Consider the following 27,325-nt stretch of genomic DNA (forward strand, 5'->3'; position numbering starts at 1 on the left):
ATTTGTTGAGGACAGCGCCGCCTCGTCTCACCTGAGCTGCAGCCCAGATACAGTCTACGTGCTGAGTGCTGAGTCGACCCTCTGCAGCCAAGAAGTTCAGGATCACTTGGCACTGTTTAATGATCTGGAGAAGACGCACAAAAACACACACACACACTGAGAATATGTGCATCACTAGGGGACAAACTAAATCCAAATAAAACAGAGACTGTGTGAGTGAGTTCACAGAAGTGGATCGAAGGTCTCACCTCTATGTGCAAATTGGGCCCAAATATGTGCTCGACCACGTTGTTGTGTATCAGCCAGTCGGCCAGTTCCTTCGCTATGGACCTGAGAGGACGAAGGACAATCACAGTGAGAGATTTACTTATATTTACGTTATTAGTCCGGTGTGTTAGTGAGGTGCAACTCTGCAGAAATGTAACTATACAAAGGCTGTGACTGGTCGTCTCGGTAGCAGCGTGTTTCCTCTTTAGTGTTTCCCTGTTTCTCCATCTACGCAACTGTTTAACTGACTTTTCTGGATCAGTAAAGAATCTGTGAGGTTAACGGGGGTTTGGAGACGCAGACGTTTGTACGACTTGTCTTGTTGTTGCTGAGAGTGAAACAGGAAGTAGAAACAAAAATGAACCCGGCTGCACATTTTTTGCATCTCTCACTATGAACCAGGCTCACTGACAATTAGCATGGATGTTTATTTCCTTCGTCTGTCAGTTTGTCTGACTCCTCTTTCATGTCACGTGATACAAAAACTAAATAAATTAGGTCATCGTCAGCACAAAGAGCCACGTGTGGGTTTGTTCTTTCTCGCTTGGCTGCTGTAGAAACATCTTTAAACTTACGTTTCTGTGTCAGACACCAGGGACTCGTTGTTGCAGACGTCGTTGAAGGTGTGAAGCTGATTCTGAGGAAACAAACACGCGTTTCACGATGAGTGAAAGATTTTAAGCATGTAATTTCCTGCATCCTCTGTTTGAGAAACCAGGATGTGCAGCAACATTAACCCACATGAGACGAGGGATCCACAGATATTCTGGACATGTGGGGTGAGTTGTTTTATTTGAAGAGTTATTTATAAGGATGTAACGATAAACACAACTCAAGACTTGATACGATTTCAGACACTGGGTTAGAGATATGACTGAAAAAGATTCCTTTAATTATTTCTCAGACAAAAAGCACATTTCTGACGTAGGATGTAACATCAAGATGCAAACTATGCACTGAACCTGTATTTAAAAAAAAAAACATTTAGATTAACACAAATTATATATCTTTTCTTTAACAAATGAAAGAGGATCCTTTTTGTTTGAGGTAGCGTAAACTTTGCAACATAACGCATCTTCTTCTTAAAAGTGCAACAGAAATTATACTTTAACTTAACAACACAAAAAAAAAACAAAATAAAACAAATCCCACATCAAATTAACTAAATGAATAATATCAATAAACTAAATCTCTTCATAATAAACAAACTAAGGCTTAAATGTGTTCCTAGTTTGTGGATTATGACTAGATTACGCCCTCTGCTGTTTATAAAAGGAATCGCGACTCATCTGTCTGGAGATGCATCGTTACATCTTTAGTTATTCAGTCAAACATAAAGGTTCTTTTTAATTGTAATAATTCTTTGTTAGGTTTTAAACATCTGAACAGGTAATATTTGGGTTAAACCCATGGATCTGTGTCAGCCTCCAGCCTACATGGTGGGGGTGGGGGTGAGGGTGGGGGAGGGACTCACTGTGATTTGGCTGAGTCCTGCCAGCCTCATGGTGAGAGTGGGGGACATGAAGTACTTGAAGGCGAGGTCCAGACTCTCCTTGTCGAAGCACAGCGCGCTGTCCAGAGGCTCCTTCACCGTGCTCCACATCAGGTCGGCCATGTTCCTGGCGGCGCTCTGTCTCAGCTCCTGGTCCGACAGCTTACACAGGTACCTGGGGACATGTCCACTGTCACTAGAAGACCAGCTCTATGTCCACCCGTCACTAGGAGACCAGCTCTATGTCCACCCGTCACTCAGAGACCAGCTCTATGTCCACCAGTCACTTGGAGACCAGCTCCATTTCCATCAGTCACTAGGAGACCAGTTCTATGTCCACCAGTCACTTGGAGACCAGGTCTATGTCCACCCGTCATGTCCATCAGTCACTAGGAGACCAGCTCTATGTCCACCAGTCACTAGGAGACCAGTTCTATGTCCACCAGTCACTAGGAGACCAGCTCTATGTCCACCCCGTCACAGTACCAGGAGATACATTGGTCCACCAGTCACTAGGAGACCAGTTCTTGTCCACAGTCACTAGGAGACCAGTCTTGTCCACCCGTCATAGGACAATCCGTCCACCATATAGGAACCAGCTCCATGTCCATCAGTCACTAGGAGACCAGCTCCATGTCCACCTGTCACTAGGAGAACAGTTCTGTGTCCACCAGTCACTAGGAGAACAGTTCTGTGTCCACCAGTCACTAGGACACCAGGTCTATGTCCACCAGTCATGTCCATCAGTCACTAGGAGACCAGCTCCATGTCCACCAGTCACTAGGAGACCAGGTCTATGTCCACCCGTCACTAGGAGACCAGTTCTGTGTCCATCAGTCACTAGGAGACAAGCTCTATGTCCACCAGTCACTAGGAGACCAGCTCCATGTCCATCAGTCACTAGGAGACTAGTTCCATGTCCATCAGTCACTAGGAGACCAGCTCCATGTCCACCTGTCACTAGGAGAACAGTTCTGTGTCCACCAGTCCGTCATTATTCATGGACCAAACCTCTTAGTCACAGCGTATAAATCTCCTCCACATGAACCTCATGAAGCCGTTAAACTAAAAGTCTTCTGATTCAGACTCTTCTCTATTCACCTCTTCCTGCTCAGACAGTTTCTGATTTAAACCGTAACACGCTAAAAAAAAAAAAAAAAAAAGCATTTTATTTGCTCATGTCCTGTCCACGTTGAACCAGGCGTCCGTCCTCCAGAGCTCTGCTGGAGGACACAGGTCAGCAGAGGAGCGTCCCTCTAATTATCATTTTATTCAAAGCTCAGGGAGTCAGACGAGGTAGCGGAGTCACGTGACTCAACCTCTCCTCCGGTCACGTGACGAGAGCTCGGCCGCAGCCACGGCGACTGTTGCCACGGTGACAGAGGCTCTTCCTGGCGACGTAGCGACGCGCGGCCCTTCGGTATTTGAGAGGCAGAGAGGGAGAGAGGCGACTACGCTGCTGAATGCCGACAGTGACGGGGGGCGTTGATCAAAATGGCACCTGCTCAGTTATTTACAGGACGGGAAGTTAAATAAAAAGTTTTTTTTTTTTTAATTTATTCTTTATTTCTTAGTCTCTGATGAATTGACGAGCTGTGAAAACAGAGACTCTTCCCTTCATCCCTCCCAGGTGAGTTTTATCACTACTTAGCTGCAGGTTTGTGCAGCTAAATCACATAAAAGATCATAGTTTCACTGATATCGATGCATCAAAATAAATATGATTATTATATAAAGAGTAACTTATGAGAAGACATTTTTACTATAATTATCAGGTATTTGAGTTTTCTTTCTTCAAAGTAACCTCCTCTGGTTTTAACAGCAGCCTGATATAAACCAGGGATATTTGTATGTAGACTCTTAAAAGCCAAAAAGTTAAAGTGAATAATTCAAACTGTGATTTTATTTATTTTTTTTCACTTTTGCATTGAAGTTGTGACTCTTGCAAATCTTCTCGGCCCTAAATCTAAGCGCTTCTTTTCTTTTGCTGACATTTATTCAGTCACATTCTGGTAACATCAACGTTCACCTAAAGGTAAACTGAGGAAAATGATTCATATCAATAAACGCAAAGTCTGATCGTGTAGTAAATACATCCCAAAATACATAGAACTCACGCTGGTTGTTAAGAAAGACACTTGCTTCCAAGTTTATATACGTAGTAGGGCCGTGATGATTGGTGACAGGTAAAATCCAGGTGTTTTTAAAAGGATGGGACTGTTTTCAGGTTTCAGCCTCATCCAATGTTGTTATTTATTTTATCCAGGCCAAAGCTACGACCCTGCAGCTTCAATATGTCTCATTCATCTTCACTGTCAAGCGTCAAAGCTCCAAAAATAATAATAAAAACGGAGGCGACGATGACTTCTCCTGATTCAGTGGAGGTTGTTTGGCGTCAGAGCTGCCGATAATGGAAGTGGAAGAAGAACCAAAACCACATGACTAAACATGTCGGCTGTGTGGAAGAACTTTACTCTGGAAAAACGAAGGCAGTAAAAGAGAAATATGTAGATTGTTGAGCGTGGGCGTTTGGTGAGGTGGGAGCAGCTGATCATTAACCGTTAATGCTACTAGACGACACAGTTCAGTTGTGTTTGAGAAGACATCAGCATCACTGACTGATCGAAGCATTTTTAATGTGATCGGATCAGATCTTTAGCAGTAATTACTGGTTCTACTGTTAATGGGAGCAGTTCAGTCAGTGCTACGAGCTACATTGAACCAGAACAAACAGTGAACGCTGGGTTCAAAAGAAGAGTTTCCTGTGTTCCAGGGAGAGTTTAGGGAGTTTATGGCAACAGAGAACACAAAGTACGAGCTCCTCTCTCCGCACTACATTAACTTTACTCCAGGAGAAGACAAGGAAGATGAGAAAAGGCTTTAGGAATCTACTGGGAAGGACCTTTAGGACATTTAAAATGCTGACAGAATAAAACAGGGATCAGATCAGGGGGGACGTCTCCACACTCCCTGGTCTGTGGTATTTTCAGGAAAACAGTCCCTACAGTTTAAATCCCAAACGTAGCAGGACAGTTTGTTTATTCACAGCACATTCAGCGCATTATAGTCCAGATAATCTATCAGCTGTTCCACCGTCTCCAGTGTCTGTCCCACTGTGGGACAAACAACTGACGGAGACAAACTGGATTCACTGTAGCAAAGCTCAAATTGAGTCAGATCACTGTCCCAGAGGACGACTGACACAGAGTGTAGCCTGCAGATCAGATCTTTAGCAGTTATTCATTTATTTATTTTAGGTCCGCTATGAAACAAAACCACGTCCCTGCAGCGTGGAGACGTCCCTGTGCTCTTCTGTTTTAGTGGAAGTTGTCTAGAGTGAAAGCTGCTAAAAATCAAAGAAGAAGAAGAGGAACTAAAGTCTCATCAGTCTGCTGGTATTATTCAGGGTGGGTGTTTGTTGAGCTCCCCTCTCTTCACTACGTTCGCTTTGACAGAAAGATTTACTGGACTCAATGCAGGCGACTCCTGGAGAAGACGAGGAGAAACTTGCGAAGAATAAAAGATCGGTACTGGATCAGCGGAGGATAAATAATGAACTTGAGGAGGTGAACTCACCGTATCACGTAGGTGCGGAACGGTATGATGTGCTGCATGACTGCAGGAATGTGCAACCATATTCGGATCTGTGGACCAACGGCACAAAGCAAAGTGTCAGTGATCAAATTTATTCATCCTCAGCCGGGGTTGTAAGATTCTGGGAATGTTCCCATGGGAGATGACGAGAATTTATGGGAATTAACGGGAATAAACTGGGAATTATCAAAGTTGGAGGTGAAGAACATAAATATCGTCGGCAGAAAAAGACACTGGAGCATAATCTTGGCTAAAACACTCTGATGTGATGCGATGTTATTCCTCCATCATGACGCACTACTTCCTGCATAGCTACTGAGGCCACATCCCCTACATGTATTGGTCATTCCTCCATCACATGCACAATGATTTCCACAATACTGAACTACTAAAACAACTTTTCTGAGCCCACAACACAGATACAGATGACAGATGAGCTATGTCGTTAGCTAGCAAAGTCTAAATCTATAGCTAGCTTACTTGTAAACCAGATATGCTAAATGGAGGCTAGCTAGCACCATTTCATTGAAGACGTTAGCTCATCATGGCGCTAGCTATCCCCACAAATGTGATGCTGTTTCTTCTGCCTCCAGCTAAACGGTTCTATGTAACCACCCAAAATGTTTTGACCTCTCCATTAGTTCAGGTTACTATCTTGTTGCAGGGCGGCTGCATGCAAGTGATTCATCCCTGACTGGCTCTACACTCAGAGTACTTCAGCGTTCGCTGTTTTGGGATGTTTTTATCCGAGCTGTGAATCCAGACGCTGGAGGCAGCGTCGTGTCGGTGGTGTTTTGCTGGTGTTTTGCTGGCGGAGACTCACGTTGGAGACGATGGTGATGAAGGCGTGGGCGATGGGAAAGGGGAGGCTCTCCGGAGTTCCCGACTCGAAGCACTCCTTCATCAGGGAGAGGCCGTGTTTCCCACAGAACAGGCAGACGTAGCGCAGCAGATGCAGAGGAACCTCCACGTCCTGGTCGACGGGGGAACAAAACGTCAACGGCGTCCAGAGACGAGCCTCATTTACATTTTTATTCTAGTGTTGTTTTCATTCGCTTTTCCCAGAACAGCGAGACCTCATCCTTTACATTTACTGGGTGTGTGGATATTTAAAGACGTCTGCTTCTTTATGACTTTCAGGACAAAACGTCCATTTATTTGGATGGATCGCTACATTTCCTTTGCCTTGTTGCTCAATCGTCCTCCCACCACGTTTCTTACATCCTGTTTTTAATGCCTTCCCAAACTCTGCCCCGGAGCTTAATGAAAAGTTTATTGTGGTGGTGGAAGAGGGGGAGGCAGATTGTCCAGGGACACATTTACCACTCGCTCTGGGACAAGTAACTTCATCTGCAGGAAACCAAACCAGATGAAGAGCAGACTGAAGTCTCCACCAGCTCTGTACGGTTAAAGCTTAGTTCTACGTTAACACAGTTGACCTTTCTACAAAAAGACAACGCAGAGTTCAGGAATGTTTTTCTTTGCAAACTCAAAGTTAGTTGCACGAAAAAAAAAAAAACCTACAGAACCACTGTTAACTGGCCGTACTGTAGATTTTATCAGGGTCAGCGCTCTGTAATAATAAAGACCTTGATAAAAAGGAGGCAGGAAATGTGTCATGAATCCTTTTATGACATAAACATATGAAGCTAAACTATGATATCAGGCCTTTCTGGCACCGACCGTCATATCTGAACATATGAACTCTTATTTTCTGTGTTTTATTCATTTATTTAAACCCAATTAATTTATTTCTGGCTTTATCGAATGCCATTTTCTACATTTCATTTTTTTATACAATTTTATACAATACAATTTTATTTATTTCGTAATTATTAATTATTTTATTTTATTATTTTATTAGTTCATTATTATTATTTACAAATATTTTTTTATTTTTAAAACACTTACTATTTTTCTTTTTACTAGCGTTTTTTACTTGTCTTTTCTGCTTACACGAATTAATTTTATTTATTTCATTATTATTATTAAATTGTTTTTATTTTACTATTAATAGTTTTATCTGAATTTATTTTATTTATTTATAATTTTTAAAATCTTACTTTTTATCCTGTTGTTTTTTGCTAACACAATTTATTTTTATCTCATTATGATTATTAACTTGACTTTATTTTATTAGTAATAGTATTATTTTATTTTTGTTTAGCTACAGTGATGAAGCAGTTTCCTGTCTGGATCCCTGTGGAGTTTATTTAAGTGTAATTAACTGTATTTGTTTCAAAACTACTTCTTCTTCTTCTGTGTTAAAGGTTGTCTACCAAAGAAGAAGAATCAAAATCACGTCTCCTGTGTGGAAGAACTAAGTGTTTGCTGAGGTGTTTGTAGTTGATCATCGTTCAACCACCAATGTTATTCAACAGCCGTAGATCTGGACATCTCTACACTAATGATATATTCCACGAGGAAATTCAAGAACAGAAACGTTTAAGCTTTTTTAAGTTTTATTTTGTCCTAGAGGACTTTGCTCAAAAATAAAAGTCATCCCGGTTCAAAATGAATTCAAGACAGAACGACAGAGCTGATGGAAAGAACTGGAAACTGTGGTTATATCTGGATAATCGGTCAAATCTGAGACAAAACAGTCAGAGCGACTTTGTCTTTTATAAAGTTTATTAGAAAAATGCTGAAACTAAATTTAATCAGATACATTTGTGCCGTCTAAGGCAACATCCAATACATCTATTAAACCATAATCTACTTGTATTTTTCAGGACTTTGTTATTTTCTCTGATCTGAAATCCAAGTTCAACGATACCAACTCATTTATTTAGATGCTTTTCTGTCATTGGCTGAATTCAGCTCAGACAGAGAGGCGTTATTTAGCTCAACTTTATTTATAGAGCTCAATCAACGGAAAATTCATCTGCAACTATTTAGATTCATTATGTCTCAAATATGTTCTGGTTCTGAGACAGTAAACCGAATATCAGAAGACATCTGGAACTGAGTCGCTATATTTCTCCATTTTCTGAGATTTTAATGACTAATCTTTGACCGATAAAGGAAATATGATGTTAGCTTGCATGTATTAGCCACAACATGATACCAAAAGAGCTCTGAACTTCAAATTGACAACTCACATGACCCAAGAGACGACTGCTGGAAAATTTAGTTTTATCTTCCAAAAGAGGCCTAAACGTTGCCTGAGCTGCAAACGGTTCAAGAACAGATTTAAATTGACTTAAATTGACTATTTCTATGGGTTTAAAAATGTCTGTGAGCTTAAAGAGACGAGACCAACGCGACTATTCTGAAATGTGCTGATCACGTCTGTGAATCCGATTTAAATTCATGGATCCTGACATCGTCCCCGTTGCTGATTACCTTGACATTTTAAAAATACTCCCAGCAGGTGACACCAGGCGTTAATAGAAACTGAATCACATGTAAGTAATTATCCTCTGTTTCCAAGGGATTAGGGAGTTTGTGGATTTATTTGTTCCCATTAAAGTGTCCTCGTGTGTCCTGGACTGTGCTCAGACAACAACTAAAACTACAGAGTGGAAGGAGCAAAGGTTCGACATGCTGAGAGAAGATGTGATCAATAAACCCGAGACTCTCCAGCGCTCATGTGGCTCCGTCAGTCACATACGGGACCCTGATGTCCTCGTACCCCTCGTACACAAATTCCCAGCATGTTTAAGACCCACATCCAGGCCATATTTCCTCCTCCCCGCCCCTACTCTGGATGCAGCACAGCTGTCGGGCTTAAGCCTCAGACGAGTTCAACTTGTTTTCAGGATGGAATAAGTGACAAGAGGAGCTTGGAGCATTTAAAAGACACCTGTCCTCTTGTACAATCACAAGCCTCTGAGCTTATCCATCATTTTATCAGCTCAACGTCCAACTTATGAGTCTACGCAGCTGGAAAACACACAACAAAAGGACGGCAGAGAGTCCAAAGAGTAGCACCGCCGCCTAAATAAAGACGAGAGTAACAGACCCCTTCATGGTCTATACGTCACTGTGATGTCACAACGTCAGCTGGAGGCAAAACTGAGGGAAGTATGAGACGAACACGGTCACTGTCAACTATGAAAATGTCGTCTTGCTGTATTTTTGGTGCCAAAAGCAAAAACACTAACTTGAAGTTTTATCACATATCAGCTTCTGCCAGTTATAGACAATTTTGGTTGAACGTGATTAAAATAAAGGACTGAACTGAGACAATCAGCAACACTCACAGCGCACACTTCACATCAGGTACATTAATATCTAATGCATCATCACTTTCAGCCTGGATAACGTTATGGGTTAGACCACATTGTCACTATTTGGGGAATTCTTGTTGATGCTAATGCTAACTGCTAGCTAACTCAACCTTACTCGTATGATTCAGCTTTGTCCAAGCAGAAGCTGCTTTGCTACGTTACCCTCCACAATGGTTCCACTTGCTTCTTGAAATAGTGAGTGTATTAGTATATTATGTTATATTATGTTGAAAAGCGTAACCACTGTTTACAAGCTAGCGTGTTTGGGATGTTTTGCCTCCAGCTAAGCCCCGCCCCTCAAAATATGTCACAGTTTACAGGCTGCGAAGGCGTCTATAGAGTCATAAATAAGGACACAAACTCCACAAGCAGACAATGTTCTGCGTAACATTGTCTTAAAAATACAGAAATCATGAATCATATTAGCGTCGCTGCAACTCATCTTCTGCAACTGAACTAACTACACCAATCAGGCACAACATTATGACCACCTTCCTAATACTGTTTAGTGGGAGTTGGGCTGGTCTGGTCTCGGTGGCGGCTACATGTCTAAGTAACATCCATGTGAATGAATGTCAGGTCCAAACGTTTCCCAGCAGAACTTTGAATTGTCACAAGATCGTTTAAATGTTATTTATTTGTAACATGTAACTAAACACAGGTCTCCAGTGTCTCCTGGTCGTCCCCAGAACAAAGCTGAAGCTCAGACGAGATTCTCAGCTGCCTCTTTTACACTTGGCCGTACCAGACACTGCCTGTTGTTAAATCCCTTCTTAAAACTAATTGATATTCTTTGGTATTTCATTTGTTTTGAGAGCTGCTCTTTTTTCTTATTGTGTTTTAATTTCCTTAATCCCTTAATTGTCTTGTAATAATAATAAAATGCATCGACTACTCTGTGGAGCACTTGTTGTTTTTAAACCTTTTCAGAGATGAACTGACATCAACATTAAAAGGAGGATATGGTCTAATATATAATGTCCATATAATATATATTTTCTTACGTTCATGTCACAGAAGGAGCCGAGGATGTTGCTTTCGTGAGCAGATATGTCCTGAAAGAAAAGAAAAAGGCAAAGGTATTAGAAGATGACGCGGCCAAACTGGTGTCATGTTTAAAACTAAAGGCTCATATGAACTGAGAGTCCTGAAGGAGCTGAAAGAAAAGAGGGAAAAAAGTGTTTTTCCAGCGCAGAGTTTGTCAAAAGCTGAGAAGGAAACGTGGAATTTAAAAACTCCTGAAGGAACCTGAATCAATATGAATATGTTAATATACTAACTACATACTACACGTGGTCTTTAACAGAAAAAGGAATAATTACCTCATGGATTAGCCACAAAATATTGATCATATTGTTTTTCTATGCTTTTTTCCTTTTATCTGTCCCAATATCTTTACTTATATATATATAAACAGAAATAATCTTTTTGCTAGTGGTAAATGGTAAAAAAAGATTTGAAACTTTAATGATAATTAATTCAATCATTTATTTCAGACTGAATGTGTCGAAAGAATGAAAGAAAATGTGCAACTGTCCAAATACTTATGGTCTGAACCACAGACTGTATATAAATACGGACAATGCGCACAAACTTCCACACTGACGCTATTTTCCCAAAGATATGGGCGTCGCCATCTTAAGAATTTGGAGCCAGAGTCTGATTGTAACGGTCCGAGGGCGGAGTCACGGTATCGATGCCCCGCCCACCTTCCTCCAGACTCACTCACATTTTCGTTGGATTAATAATACACTCTGTTCTACTTGCACAAGCTATGAAGAAATGTTGGATTACACACTGAAGTTATTTAAAAAAAAAAAAAAAATACTCCCACGGCCCCAAAGGACCAGTTTACGGAGCGGTTGGCATGGCAACTGGTGGTCGCCGTTGTTGCCACCAGTTGCCATGTCAAATTAACTAAAACAAAACTTATTCAAAAGCAACCTAAAATGACAGAAACCATTGTTGGAAACAAAAGTATTTGACGTGTATTGTAGCGTTTTATCTGGCCCACTAACATGGAGGGGGTGGAGCTTATGACCTACACTGCAGCCTCCAGCCACTGGGGGGAGCTCTACTTGATTTGGCTTCACTTTAGAGGAGCTGTCATGGCGTCCATCTTTATTTACAGTCTACTGTTGTGTGTCTCTGCATTTAGCCTAGCCTAGCCTAGCATAAAGACTTGAAGCAGGGGGGAAACTGCTAGCCAGGCTTTTCAAACATTAACGTAAGCACAGAATACGGTGGGGCTGTGGGCGTTGGGGGCGTGTCAGCCCTGCTCCTACCTCTATGGTGGGGTGTGTGTTGTGTTTGTACGCCGTGTAGAGGGGGAACTGGATCTGGAAGATCTTGGCGGCACATAGCAGCAGTTTCTCCCTCTCCTCTGTGCTCCAGGAGCTGAAGGGATCCTGGTTGTCGCTGTTGCAGTCGCTGCTGCCCCCCCCTGCGCCGTCATCGCCGCCCCCGGAGCCCAGCTCTTCCCCCGGGGCCTCCGCCGCTTGGCCGGGGCCCTGATCCTGGCTCTGGGTCGTCGTCTTCTTCTTCTGGTTCAGGTCCGGAGCGTCCGCGTCCTCCTCGGCGGAGTCTCTCTCCACGTTGACGGGCTCATCCTCTCCGGGCGAGGAGGGCGGCTGGGGGAGGGCGCCGTGCCCGGACTCCCCCCCGCCCCACTCGGACCCCGCTGCCCGCTCCGACCCGGACGCGCCCCCTTTGCAGGTGTGGTCCTGGACCCTGCAGAGCCTGTCCCTCAAGCTGCTGATCTGAGCGATGACCAGGTTGATGAGGGCGTAGACCAGCTGGTTAAAAACCTCCAGATGCTTGTACTCCTTGAAGCAGCACAGACATTGCCTGGTGACATCACATAGGAAGAAGAGGGGGGATGTTTTAGAGAAGGCGTTTATGGTTGAGACATATGTGTAACAGTGGTGTGAATTTCTTTTTGCATGTTTGTCACACTTGAATGTCTCAGATCATCAAGCAAATTAAACACTTTTTTTGTGTTGGTTTCCCCTTTAACCCTCTGGAGTCCAGAGTATAATTTTGACTACTTCTGGTTTTACCTTTACATTTCACCTTAAAAACTGTTCACCTCGTTCCTAGTTTGGTTTCATTCTTTTCATTTTGCACTGTACCAACACATTGGGACTAAAACCAGACTAAAATCATAAAACCCAAGTAAGACCAAGTTAGATTTTCCACAGTGAAAACCACAAACATGTGGAACAAACCATTTTTATAACTTAATAAGCAAATCTAAAGTGTAAATTTCAAAGGCTTGTGTGCAAATTTAGCAAACTACAAAGCTATTTAGGACTATTTACACTGACATGCAGGAAATGCATGACACATTTGTGTTCAGCTATTTACAACACCAATCAGTAACAATATCTAAAAGTCCCAAATCTCTTGGTTCTTCTCCACAACTTTCCCCTCTTCCTAAGAAACCACTGACATTTCGTTTCCTGATTGGTTTTCCACCAATAGAAGAGGAGGTATCAGGGGGTAATTCATAATTCTACAGAATCTGTGAATCCCCAACATCGTCGTTTATCTATAACTGATGTCATACAAAACAGGAAGCCATCTTGAAAGTTTGATGTAAGGAGGGAACTTTGGAAATGAAGTCATGTACTTTGACCAAGCAGCTCAGTGGTGAAAACCTTTCTGTGGGGTTGTCGCTTGATCCCTGATCTTAATGCTCAGCTATAGGGATGGGAACCGATACTCGGTGCCATAATGACACCGATTCCAGCGGTAGTAACCAGACCAAAAAACTTCTCAGATATGTAGAGTCCAGTTGCCTTTTTGGATTACCACGACCTGGATGACTGAGAACCCCCACAGACTTACTCAGATATGGGTGCTTCATTTGGGCGCCAGTGAATTTTTAATTAGCTTAGCCCCCTTAGCTTTATTACTGTGCCAATGCTTTGTGACGTCATGTCAGCTTTTCACCTGCACGGATGGAAGTGAACCTTCAAAATACCCAAGGACAAACATTTTATTGGCATCTGAAGGCTCAGATCAACCCGGTCCTGTAAGGATGGAACCAGCCAGTAAGGCAGTAATAGCCTGATGTCTGGTTATTCTAGTTGAAATGTGCAATAGGGCTTAGGTGCAATACGTAATGTGGAACAGGGCTATGTGCAATCTGGATCTTGGGTATTTCTCCTTTCCTGTCTTGGTCACTAATGAATGGACTCACTTTTTGTTCGTCCCACTAAAACCGTTTCAGCACTGACCTCTGAGTCCAGGAGCTGATGTAACCCAGCACCCGCAGGGCATGTTCCTTCTTCAGCTGGAAGCCTCCTTCACTGCCGTCTGCATCCGATACTGACGAGAAACCACACAATGTACCTGTTACTATGTGGAACCTGACAAAATGACAACAACACATTTAAGTATCTCCTACATCTACATGTCTAAGTAACATCCACATGAATGATTTCCAGGTCCAAACGTTTCCCAGCTGAACACTGAATTGTCACAAGATGGTTTAAATGTTATTTACTTCTCCTGTCATTGGTCATAATGTTGTGGCTGATCGGTGCGTGTGTATATTATATCAAAGTTCTTTTATAAGATCATAAGAAAAGAGTCTTTGGAGACAGGAGGAGGATTCATATCTATCATGTCAAAAGATTACCACATGTTGTGAGAATGTATCTTTAATTTACTTGTTCTGACCAAGTATTGTAAGAATTAAACATTTTATTCATCTAAATTTACAGCACTGACTCCCCTTTGACCTCCAGCAGTGTGTTTTAAAAACTATTCACAGAATATCTGCAGTATGTGTGTATACGTTCATACAGACACATTTAAATTGTACCTAAAGATACATTTAAAGATAAATGTAGTGTGAAGGAATTTGAGTCATAAAACATAAACGTTCCTCCTTTAGATGATAAACAACGAAACAAAATGGTCCTAAAAATAAAAAAATAATCCCAAGAACAATACAGAGACAGATCATATCGACGCTGGGCTCAGATATTAAATACTGGCACCACGGCTCGTGTCTAAAGTTCCCGTTACTGTGCAGGTTTTCAATGAGCCACAGCAGTCGCACCCAGTTTATGGGCATCAAGTGTCTCCAACTGAATCACTGACCTGAACACAAAACAAAAAAAAACAAAAAACAGCAACAATAGGGTCCAATCTGACACTTTTTGGTCGTCCAAGCAGGACTCAATGAAACTGAAGGAAAAGGCTTTTATCTGTACACTTTATTAGAGTCACCAGAGGCTTCGGCACCAGGGTGGTACCTCCTTGACGTGGGCATAGTCGTCATAACTGCACGAAACTGTGACGTGACGTCATTTACACCGCGCAAAGCCACGCGCAAAACCAGAAGACCAGAACAACAACAGACGAGCAGCAAAAAGACGATTTTAGAGGGTAGGCTTATGGTTGATAACGCTAGCTTGGTAGCCTTTACACTGTACAATAACGGCTGCAGGCTAGGTTTTAAAAAGTGGTGGGGTCGAAACCTTATGTTTATTGACAGTAACTCACTCGCTTCCAGTGACGACACTCGTCGGCCAATCAGTGGAAGGCAGTTGGGTGACGTTATGTTTTAGTTTCGCTTTGGCTCGCTTGGAATCACGGCTGAGGCGATACCAAAATAGTACCTGGTACCAAGGACCTACGTGCTAGTGGAAACACGCAAATACCGCGCCGGTGGAAATGTGCCAATAGTCTTGTTCTGGGTATGATCCACTAGATCCCATGTGTCATTTTGGTTCATCTTATTTTAGACGAAGAAGATGGAAAAGACAAAGAAGAAGAGATTTTGACGGTAGAGGGATGTGCTTTTGTTTCATGGCAGAACTAAAATAAATAACTACTAAACATCAGACTTGGCTGAAGACAGATACTGATCCCATCTTTTGTAAACCGCCTGAATCGACCACAATTCCCACACAGACGTCCCTAGACGCATCTGAGACACTTGATCAAGCCTAACACGTTGCTCACCAACCCAATGAATCACAGAACAGCGATAAATACCAGAGACCACACTGACGCTTCATTTCCAATTTGATCATTTCCTGAAATTTAACTTTCCCACAGAACTATGACCAATCACACAACGTACAGTCACATTCACACACCAGTGACCTGGACATGGCCATGGAGGAGGTGTTGACACGGCCTCCAAATTCACTAGATCCATGGGTCATTTTGGTTCCTCTGTTTGTTGGCAGAAGACGAGGAACAAGTAGAAGTAGATGAAAGAAGACCAAGTAGAAGTAGTAGTCGACAAAGAAGATGTCGTAGACGAAGAAGATGAAAAGGAAGATGAAGAAGTAGTAGCAGTAGCAGACAAAAAATAAGATGAAGAAGCAGTAGACAAAGAAGTAGTAGATGAAGACGTAGTAGACAGAGTAGTAACAGACGAAGAAGAAATAGTAGTAGACAAAGACGACAAAGGAGTAGTAGATGAAGTAGTAGTAGTAAAGTAGCAATAGACGACGAATAAGTAGATGAAGGAATAGCAGTAGACAAAGAAGACGAAAAAGTAGTACCAGGCGAAGATGAAGTAGTAGCAGACGAGGAAGAAGCAGTAAACAATATAGTAGAAGCTGAAGAAGATGGAGTAGTAAAAGACGAAGAAGTAGTAGTAGACAAAGACGTAGTAGTAGATGAAGAAGAAATGGTAGTAGACAAAAACAAAGAAGTAGTAGACGAAGAAGTAGTAGTAGATGAAGAAATAGGACTAGACAAAGAAGACGAAGAAGTAGTAGACGAAGAGGTAGTAAACAATATAGTAGAAGATGAAGAAGATGGAGTAGTAGACAAAGTAGTAGTAGTAGATGAAGAAGATGAAGATAAAAAAGACAAAGAAGTAGTAGTAGATGGAGAAGACGAAGACAAAAAAGACAAAGAAGTAGTAGTAGATGGAGAAGACGAAGACAAAAAAGACAAAGTAGTAGATGAAGAAGACGAAGACAAAAAAGACAAAGAAGTAGTAGTAGATGAAGACGAAGACAAAAAAGACAAAGAAGTAGTAGTAGATGAAGAAGACGAAGAAGTAGTAGACAAGGAAGAAGCAGTAAACAATATAGTAGAAGATGAAGAAGACGGAGTAGTAGACAAAGTAGTAGTAGTAGATGGAGAAGACGAAGACAAAAAAGACAAAGTAGTAGTAGTAGATGAAGAAGACGAAGACAAAAAAGACAAAGAAGTAGTAGTAGATGAAGACGAAGACAAAGAAGTAGTAGACAAGGAAGAAGCAGTAAACAATATAGTAGAAGATGAAGAAGATGGAGTAGTAGACAAAGTAGTAGTAGTAGATGAAGAAGATGAAGATAAAAAAGACAAAGAAGTAGTAGTAGATGGAGAAGACGAAGACAAAAAAGACAAAGAAGTAGTAGTAGATGGAGAAGACGAAGACTAAAAAGATGAAGTAGTAGTAGTAGTAGTAGTAGTAGATGAAGAAGACAAAGACAAAAAAGACGAAGAAGTAGTAGTAGTAGTAGTAGTAGTAGTAGTAGTAGTAGTAGTAGATGAAGAAGACGAAGACAAAAAAGATGAAGTAGTAGTAGTAGTAGTAGTAGTAGTAGTAGTAGTAGATGAAGAAGACGAAGACAAAAAAGATGAAGTAGTAGTAGTAGTAGTAGTAGTAGTAGTAGTAGATGAAGAAGACGAAGACTAAAAAGATGAAGTAGTAGTAGTAGTAGTAGTAGTAGTAGTAGATGAAGAAGACGAAGACAAAAAAGACAAAGAAGTAGTAGTAGTAGTAATAAACCTTTTGACCGTATCTGCTGAGTGAAGCGTCTCAGTCTGGATCAACGTGAACTCAGCGACTCAGAGAAACAATCTTCACGACCCTCAGTAATGATGAGGTTTCTATACTGAGCAACACATTGTTCTGGCAACAGTTGACATTTTATTAACAGAGCTGGAATCTCAAGGTTAACGCGTTATCAGCTCCACACTTCATCTGTCCAGAAACCAAACAATCACAACCAGAACAGCAGCAGCAGTTTCCGCCTCTCTCGTTAGTTTGGCGGCCATGTTTCATTTTTTAATCTCAGCTCTAAAGTTCAGATTGTTTCTTTGCTCAACCCGAGGGCTGAAATGTTCAAATACGTCTCGTCGTGGACGTTATTTCAAAAATTTATGTCTCGAAAAAAGTTCCGCTGCAACTTGTTTTTTTCTTCTTTCCTTCTGGGTTTGAGGTAATTTTGAAGACGACTATTCTTGGCTATTCTTAACAGATGAGCATCAGAAGTTTTTAGATATCTCTGCACAGCCGACAGTTAGAAATGAGCTAAAGGCAAGAAACACGGGCACGAATAACAGCGTCTCACAAAGTCGTGAAAGCGTGAATGAGCCTTTTATTGAAAATTTTTGACTTCTAGCAAGTCAAAAATTATCTTTGATGCTTGCTGCATTTTTAACAATGGTTTAGTTTGTAAATGAAAGATTCTTAAAAGCGAGTTATGTCCCGATCGATATCAACGTGCATCGGATCAGATCTTTAGTCGTTATTTATTTTAGCCAAGTCTTCGTCTTCTTCACTGTCTGGCGTCAAAGCTGCTAAAAGTCAAAGTAGTAGAAGAAGAAGAACTAAAATCACTAAACACGTCTGCCGTGTGGAAGAACCTGCACAATTTACGAATTTCTGTCTTCATTTTCCAGTGTGGAAGTTCGCTGAGGTGTCAGTCGTTGATCATCAGTCAGTTCTAGCAGCGACATTCAACACCGACAAACACTGTTTGAAAGAAGAGAAAAGTTTCCTGGAGGTAAAGTCTCCCAGAGAGGGTGAGGGAGTTTATGGCAGCGTTGGAGGACCAGAAGCTACGACTTAAAGAAAGATTTACTGGATTGAATCTAGTCAAACCCTTGGAGATGACGAGGACAGAGTTTAGGAATCTACAAGAGAGTTAAGATCAGATCTGGATTGAGATCAGATGATGTGTTAAAATGAGACGGATCAGATCAGAGGGGACGTCTCTACATTTCATGGTTTATGCCTCGTGGTGTTTTCAGGACAAACGTCGCTACTGGGCTAAATCCCAAATGTTGTAGGACACTTTGTTTATTCACAGCACATTCAGCACATTATAGTCCAGATAATCTATCGGTTGTTCCACCGTCTCCAGTGTCCGTCCCACTGTGGGACAAACAACTCACAGAGACAAACTGGATTCACTGTAGCAAAGCTCAAATTGAGTCAGATCACTGTCCCAGAGGACGACTGACACAGAGTGTAGCCTGCGACGCGCTTTTAAAACGACCGGGTCGGATCTTTAGTAGTTATTAATTCATTTTAGGTCCTCAATAAAACAAAACCACCACAGAAAGATTTAGTGGACTGAGTCCAGCCGACTCTGGGAGAACACAAGGAAGACGAGGGGAGACTTCAGGAATCCACACGGGGGGAAGTTTGGGATTCAGATCGTCTGATGTTGAATATTAAAAGATCTGGATTGGTTTGTGGGGCCAAAAAAAATAAAAACTTACTTTAAAGAAGTCTGACATAGATATTACAGGACTGTACTTTATACAGTTTACGCATGTATCTTAGTAATTATATTATATATATATTAGCATTTCTATTATATTCCAGTTTTTAGCATTTTTTACATCCTAGTCCATGTTGTTATTTTTTGTATATTCATCCAAATTATTTTCAAATCTGTATTTTGTTGATATATATTCTTGCCTAATTCTGTGCTACTGTGGTAATTTCCCATAAATATGGATGAAATATGCTCCCATTTCATGTCAGACACACCAGTAGTAGATTTTCTTTTAAAAAGGGACTTAAACATTAATTCATATTGTCTTATATAGGTAAGTACATGGAAAGTAACTGTATAGATTTATCATTTATATTGGTTATTGTTGTTTGATTTTTACTCCAGGATGACTTCACTTATTTGTTATGATTATTATTATTATATTTTATTTATTGTGTGTTTTCTCTTATATCGTACAATTTAAACATTTGTCTTGTTTCTGAATTTGCTGTGTGAACCCCAGAAAGACCAGCGTCCGCCTCGTGGAAGCTAATGAGGATCCTAATACAGAATAAAGAACATTATAGTCATTTCCATAACTAACCCCGGTGGTTTTCAGTTAACACACACACAGAAAAAAAAGAAGTGAATATGTCCACGTGTTCTGGTCCAACCACGCGGATTAGCCGGCGACCACTGATCCCACCGTTGTAACGTGGAGTTCTGCTTCTCTCGCAGACACAAACACTTGCTGTTGCTGCAAATCCGGGGTCGTAGGTCACCCACAGACACAACACATGGAGCTGCCAGTCACGCTGACTGAGCCGTCACAGCTGACAGCACCCCACTGTGGGACACCCCATCCCCACCAGCCCACCAGAGTTATTTACACCGCTGCGAATCGACGTTTTAAAGGCCTCGTACCCACAGCCCACAGCCCACAGCGCCGCAAAACAAACGCCAAACTTCAACAGTTTTCATTGTTAAAGTGTTGAAAAGGCTCATCGGGCAGCATTCAGAGTCTGGGAAGGGACAGATGAAACACGCTGTATGTGTGGTGTGTGTCTGCAACCTTCAACACGAATGAGTGGAAAGGAAATGTTCTGTTTTTTTTTTTTTTTTTTTAATCTTCCATCACTATAAACTCATTGAGGAGATGGAAATCGAAAATGTAGAGATGCCAAAAAGTTAGCGTAGCATAATTTTTACTCAACACTCGATCGTGTCAAATCGAAATAAAACCAAATCGGACTCATCTTCACTAAATGTTCTTTAAAATCAACACTAAACATCATTTTTACTCAGTCTCAACAATCATCCAGAGAAACAGTATTTCAGGTATTTTCCACTCAATATCAACGCAAACCTAAGACCTGATTTTTGATTTTAGACACAAACGAGCCCACATCTACATGAGTGGAGCTGAGGTGGAGCTGAGGTGGAGCGAGAACCTGTCATCACACCAGGGCCGACGCAAACCATCATTTTAAGTTACTGTTTATTTTAGCGATTAGTCGACTAATCGGATCCTAAGTACGTTGCAGCTGCTCTTACAGAAGCATTAACGGACCCGCAAACTACAGCTGAAGATGATTAAAACAGCACATTCAACTTTTAATGAACTCTGAAGCTTGAACCAGCATCTCTGACATATTTAAATATGATGCAAATTAAACTGAAGGCAGAGGCCTGTGAATGTGTGGCGCATTTTAAAATGGGACCAAAAACTATGCGCGATGAACACTACACACTAGTGAGAGTACAAAATATCAACAAAAAGAAATACCTGTAAACATATTTCACTCTTGTCGGGCATCAAACTATTTTTAAATGCTTTAAAACACTGTTTTCTGATTGGCTGATTCTCTACTCTCTTCACATACAGGCGAAGTTACTAATGTTTCATCACGTGGGCGCGTGAACTTATTGAAACGTGTGAGACTACAGAGCCCTGAACACATAACCTATGTGTGCTAAGGCTAATGATAGCATCATGGTTAGCCTTAAGTCAATGTTAACATTTACAGCTACAATATACAGACACATAGCTACCCAACGCTGAGGTTAATGCTAGCAGCTAACTAGCAGCTAACTAGCTAATTAGCCTAATTATTGAGACAACTGTCCCTCTTCATCAGAAAACGAATCAGCCACAACGTGTTTCCTTTTCAGATGCTCGTGCTTCACTGTCGTGCTGCCATGAAAAACAAGTTCTGCCTCGCACGTTCTTCCTCTTTTATGTTTTGGGTGAAATTCTCCCAAGCTTTCAGGCTTTCGTTTAGCCAGGACAGAAAGGCCGACCAGGCAGAGGAAGGTACAGTCATAGATTACAGAGAAACAGAAAGTAAACAATGACGTTGATTATTAATTACTCAAAAACGATTTTGATAGTGGGCGTAATTGTGACTAATCGTTAGAGCTAGGTGGTTAATAACTAATACCAGTATTTATTTTTTCGCTATAATATGAATTTTTAATACACCGGCATGTCGTATTTGGTTTCGGGTTTGTGAGGTAGATCAAACGCCCCTGATTTCTCGTTTTTTTTTCTTTTCTATTTTTACATCTAAACTGTAAATGTCACCAATTCACATCAGCAGACAGCGCTAACACGTTGTTTTACTACTAGTGTGGGATCATTCTACAATATTTACTCATCATCGCAGTAAAATAGTCCAACCTGAGTCAATCTACTGCATTAATTCCTCTCTCAATCAGTAGAATGTTGTGACCATGTGACTATGTATGAAAAAATGCAAAAAAATCATAATATACCGTCAGAATTTTGGAAAAAAATGCCATGACAGACATTTTTTGGCCAAACCGTCCGGCCCCACTGGTCGACTAATCTCGGCAGCCCTACGTCGCACACATGCACACGGATAAAGCTGGATTTCTTCGGGAACTGGTCTGAATTTCACACACACACAACAACTTCTAATGAAGTTTTCCAGAGGATCAACAGAAATCGTGCAAACCGGGAACGAGGCTAACGACCGTCTGCTGTTCACGGTCCAGAACATGAAGCCTCTGCAGCAGGTGTTTCAGGGTGATGTCACACCCGACTCGTTTATCCCTCAGGTCGGCTCGTTTCGGGCCGACAATCGTACTCTTTTGTCCTGGGACAAATGAACGGAGCTGGAGAGGGTGGAGTTCTGCAAAATAATCGGAACCAATCGCAAAACTTTCGTCTCGATTGTCCTGTGAACCAGGTGTCTGCTCAGTCCAAAAGTAAATGCAGCTGAGCTTCAGTGCAAGTCTCCGACATGCAACAAGGTCCCACGGAGTTAACAACAACTAAAGGACAATCGCTCATTCAAAGTTCGCTGTGAAGCCAAATAAACGGTGCGTCTGAGCTTGGGTTGATTTCGATTGTTTTGGTCCGAGGTACAAATTTGAGGGGAAAAAGCTCCAAACAATAGGGTCCTTCCAGCTTCATAGAAACGCTTTGTGTTTGGCCCTTTCCTGTTTCCACTATGTCTCCGTGCCCAAAAGCCAGAGTGGAAGAACGTGACCGGCCGTTGCTTCAACTCAAGACGTGGTCTCATTGTTCGACGTCAGGGGTCGACCGCACACACACAAACACACACCAGTACCCATCTCATGTCAGCTACCATCCTCCTCGCATGAACCGAGTTCCTGTGGAATAAGAATCTGAACGAGATGTAATAGCTGCACAATAAGACACAATAATCTGTCCGTAACCTTTTTCCCTTTGAGCCACAATGAGTCCAAAAACAGGAGGTCACAGTTCAATGAGCAAATCTGCAAAATAATATCGGCTAGATTTTCTTGTGTCCTCCTTAGTTTGAATTTGTGCACCGCGCTGCATTCATGTGCAGGTCAACAATGTCCCCTTGACCAAAGCCAAGTCTAGTCCATGAAGAAATGTTTTTTTTTTCTTTTTCTGTGCGAGTTCTTGACTCTCTTGAAGAACCAGAACAGCAGCAAAAGCTATAGAAGACCAGAGGACGTTATAGAGTCATAATAAACACAATAATATGTCTGTAACTTTTTTTTACGTTGAGACAAATGAGAACAACAGTCCAGGAACAAGGGTTCACGATTCAAGCTCACAACTGCACTCATGTTTTTGCTCAATTAAAAGAAAGTATGACAAATTGTGTCAAAATAGATATTGACATATTGTTTATGGTGCTGCAGGACTTAGACGCGATAACTTAATCACGTAGCCAACACCAGTGCAACACAGTCCGTCTCTGTCTGTAACAATTCCTCCCCAACACCAGTCGACGCTGTGTCTTTTTAGCCAGTTTTGTTTCCACTTCCTGCTTCACTTTCAACAATGGCGACTGAATCATTCGCCGAAATTTTGCAGAACACAAGTCTTACAAATGTTTGCATCTCCAAACCTCCTCAGTTAATTATTAATCCAAAACAATCAAATCCAAAATTGTGGAGATGGAGAAGCAGCTAGAAATACTAGAGAGGAAACACGCTACTACCAAGAGAACCAATCACAGCTCTTCGTCAAATTGACGCAGAAGTCTAAACCACCTATTAGTGTCATTCTTTGGGTCAACGATGTCCTGTTGACCAAAGCCAAGTCTGGTCCACAAAGTGTTTTTCTTTTTCTGTGGAAGGTCTCGTCTCCCCATGAACCAGTCCTCACCTCAACCCCATCCAACACCAGGGAGAAGAACGACAACAGCAGAAACACAACTGTAACTTTCACCGAGCACGAGTTTGCATCTCCGAACCTCCTCAGTTAACCTTACAGATTCTTTAATAATCCAAAACAATCAATTTGATAATGGCGGAGATGGACAAGCGGCCGGAAACACGATAGAGGAAACGCGCTACTACCAAGACGACCAATCACACATTAGTGGTCGACCACACTGAAACAGTACTGAACCTGGATGAGACAACCTTCTGTTCTCCATCATCATGAAGCTACCAAAGACCAGAGGGAGTAACAGAGTAATAATAATACACAATAATGCGTCTGTAACCTTTCTACTCTGAGACGTGTTCTGTACTAATGAGGACAGTCCAGAAACAAGTGGCCACAACTCGACTTATATTTACATTTAAGACGACTGAAGACAATGTTTGTTTGTTTTCAACCAAATGAAAAGACTGAGAACTGTCTAAATAAAATCGTCCACATTTTCTTTTGTGTCCTCCTCAGTTAGTTGAGCCATGCTGCGTTCAGGTGCAGGTCTGTTTCATAGAGTATTCCTACAGGGAGGAGCTTTCACTTCACACACATGACACAATAGGCTGGACAAACAACTGAAAAACGACCAAAAAAAACACAAAACAACAACAACAAACAAAGCAAAAATCCCTCCATGCAAAGAACAACAACGTTATTTTAAGGTGTTATACTGTAATAACGTGTTGCTAATTGCTCTTCACGCAACCCTACACGAAGCAGGGCCTGCATAGCAGCATTTTTAGCAATTTAGCAACCTAGCATTTTACGTGTGATGACTTGAGTTAGCCCCGTGGATTAAACGCTTAAATGCCGTGGGAAAAGTAGATTAAAATTCACCAGCAAACCGAGGTAAATGCGGGGGGGAATACACTGAAGATGTCGAGGATTAACGGGGTGCTAGGTCCCAAAATATGCGCCTCGATGCAGCCATTAAATCTCAGGGTTTGGCTTGGAGCAACATTTAACACCAGACTCGCCATGAAAAAATGTCAATTATCGTCTTCGTGTGAGCTCCATAAACATCAGCATCGGCTAAAACCTCTTCCGAAGTATCTTAACTCGTGGCTGTAATGTCACACACACACAAGATAAATGATTAATGAGTTAATTCGGGAGCTGGAGTTCAGTGTTTGACAGACAGGCCCCAAAAAAAACTGGTGAGGAGAAAGAGGGGGTGAATTTGCATCTGCATTCGTATCAAAAAACCTCCTCAGTCCTGACACTCGGACGTGACTGTCATCGGCTTGAAAAATAACCAGCCGACATTTCGCTACTTGCGCTGTATTGTTGTGGCAAAGTCGGGATGGAAATGCGAAAAGGCAAAGTTTATATTTAGCTTAAGGTGACCAGATTTCTGAAATTGAAATCCGAGGACATTTGCAGCTCGGAGATGAAAAACAACAGAATTATATGGGAAAAAAAACAGGGACAATTCCGGTTTATTTGGGCATGTGTGTTAACATTTAAACATATTTAAACTGCTATGTCTGTAACGTCAATAGCAGGGCAACCGGCTACCGTAATAGTTTGAGTCTGCGCGCAACATGCTCACTACTAGCGCTTCCTATCCGGCTACCGTAATAACCGTTGTTCTAGTTCACGCGCAATATTTTTTTTCCTCATTCATAAAACGCTAAAATCGGATACATTTTCGGGGACACCCTTGGCCGGGGGACATGTCATCCGAAACGGGGGCTGTCCCCAGAAATCGGGGACGGCTGGTCACCCTAATTTGGCTAGCCACCGAGCTAGCACCCAGCTTCCAGTGGAGGACCCGATGCTAACACCTAGCGGCTAATGCTAACTCCAGCGTCGACTGGTGTAAATAAAACGGATTTGTTTACTTACTTTCATTTAAAACCTCCACCAGCTCGGCGCAGTTTTCGCACATCGTTCATGAAGAGGAGAGGAGGGGAGAGGGGGGAGAAAAAAACTGAGTGCACCTCCTCAAACCATTGCACTGGAAACTGTTGTTGGCTGGCAGTTGGTTGTTTTAGGGGGTAAAAAAAAAAAAAAAAAAAAAAAAAAAAAAAGGCCCAGTGGAGGGAGTGATTGGTGAAGGTTATGCCACTAAATGGAGAGCCCGAAGTGGCGAGCGTGACTTGCATCCACGCAAAGTTGATGTACACCAAAAGTTGAGAGGCACTGGAGGGTGGAAATGGAGTCAGTCTCCGATCTGAGCGTCACTTAGGAGAGTGGACACGGCGGCCATGTTGAAAAAGGAGGGGAGGGAGGAGGGGACACAGCATGAAGACGGTTCGGCTTTTTCCGCCATGTCTCCTTCGCCCGTTCGTCTTTCTTCGCAGTCTCGCGATACCTTGCGTAAGAAGTCTCGTTTTACAACCTTTCCTGGAGATCTCAAGGGCAAATGCGGTGATTATTATATTACACAGAACTCAGATATTGATGACTTACATTTTTATTTTTTACTTTATTCTTCTATTTTATGATATTTCGAATCTCACAGAAATATGTTTTAATATTGAGTTTTATTAAAATAATTAGCATCTGTGTGTAATTCCTGACACACTTACTGTAACTAGTAATGTATTTATTTATTTTTTTGCACAAGATTTTTGGGAGAGGGTTGGTTCAATGTACTTAATTGCAGTTTTATTTCATTTTTAATATCCAATATTTTATTTAAAATGTTTTATCCATTTCATATATATACAGTATATATTACTTTTACAAACACCCGACCTCAAGTTGTTACTAGAGATTTCTGCCAAACAAAATTGATTGTAACTTGTGTGCAATGACAGTTAAAATTATTCTATATGTATTTAAATTTATGGATATATCAGTCTGTCCTTCGTAGTTCTTTGAATTATATTTTAGGCATATTCCAGTTCCAAAATTGAAATATAATATTATTACACTATTTAATAACCAAAAGTAACGTTCTTTCCCCTCAATGACTTTGCATCAGTGCACAATTTATTTTTTATTTGACATTTTTTTTCACATTTCTTCACAGCAGAAACTTTGTCCCTCCTCTTTATCTGTGATGAAATGAATATTTTTAATGCATGTTATCCACTATGAGCTGAACTTGAGACAATGTCAGTAGAAGTCTTACAATCTCGGTACATAAATGATCATTATAAGGTAATATACACTGATCAGGCATAACATTATGACCACCTTCCTAATATATATATATATATATATTTTTTTTCAGTTGTTCCTAAAGTGTTTTTGTGTATGTGTCTGTGTCAGGTTGTGTCCTGCTGCCATCAAGGAGTGTCATCACTATGGGGTGGGGTGGGGGGGGGGGGGGGGGGGGGGGCTGGTCTGGTCTAGGAGGGGGCTACACGTCTAAGTAACATCCATGTGAATGAATGTTAAGTCCCAAAGTTTCCCAACAGAACACTGAATTGCACAAAATGGTTTAAATGTAGTTTACTTCTCCTGTCAGTGGTCATAATGTTGTGGCTGATCAGTCTACATCTAAATCTAAACAGGCTTCATTACCCACAGTTCTCTCAAATAATCATTTCCAAATGTCGGCCTCAAGAACATTGAGGGATTGTCACGTTTTCATCCGGACACTTTGACAAAGAAGAGTCACACAAGAGTG

The 27,325-nt window shown here is 41.5% G+C and overlaps 1 protein-coding gene across 4 annotated transcripts in view; it reads right to left on the minus strand.

Annotated features, from left to right (window-relative positions):
* usp34 (ubiquitin specific peptidase 34) overlaps nt 1-25,975 on the minus strand; it is a 74,822-nt gene extending 48,847 nt beyond the window's left edge. For all 4 annotated transcript variants that reach the window (XM_047577616.1, XM_047577615.1, XM_047577614.1 and 1 more), the window contains exons 1-10: nt 25,591-25,975; nt 13,827-13,917; nt 11,871-12,432; nt 10,590-10,640; nt 6,177-6,326; nt 5,336-5,403; nt 1,742-1,934; nt 843-904; nt 249-330; nt 32-124 (exon numbers count right to left, since the gene is read on the minus strand). In XM_047577616.1, the coding sequence (XP_047433572.1) occupies nt 32-124; nt 249-330; nt 843-904; nt 1,742-1,934; nt 5,336-5,403; nt 6,177-6,326; nt 10,590-10,640; nt 11,871-12,432; nt 13,827-13,917; nt 25,591-25,633 (1,395 nt within the window). In that variant the 5' untranslated portion in view covers nt 25,634-25,975. The remainder of the gene's footprint in view (nt 1-31; nt 125-248; nt 331-842; nt 905-1,741; nt 1,935-5,335; nt 5,404-6,176; nt 6,327-10,589; nt 10,641-11,870; nt 12,433-13,826; nt 13,918-25,590) is intronic.
* Nucleotides 25,976-27,325: the final 1,350 nt, after the last annotated feature.

This window comes from Mugil cephalus, chromosome 2 (genome assembly GCF_022458985.1).
Source record: "Mugil cephalus isolate CIBA_MC_2020 chromosome 2, CIBA_Mcephalus_1.1, whole genome shotgun sequence".
In the NCBI taxonomy this organism is placed as follows: domain Eukaryota; kingdom Metazoa; phylum Chordata; class Actinopteri; order Mugiliformes; family Mugilidae; genus Mugil; species Mugil cephalus.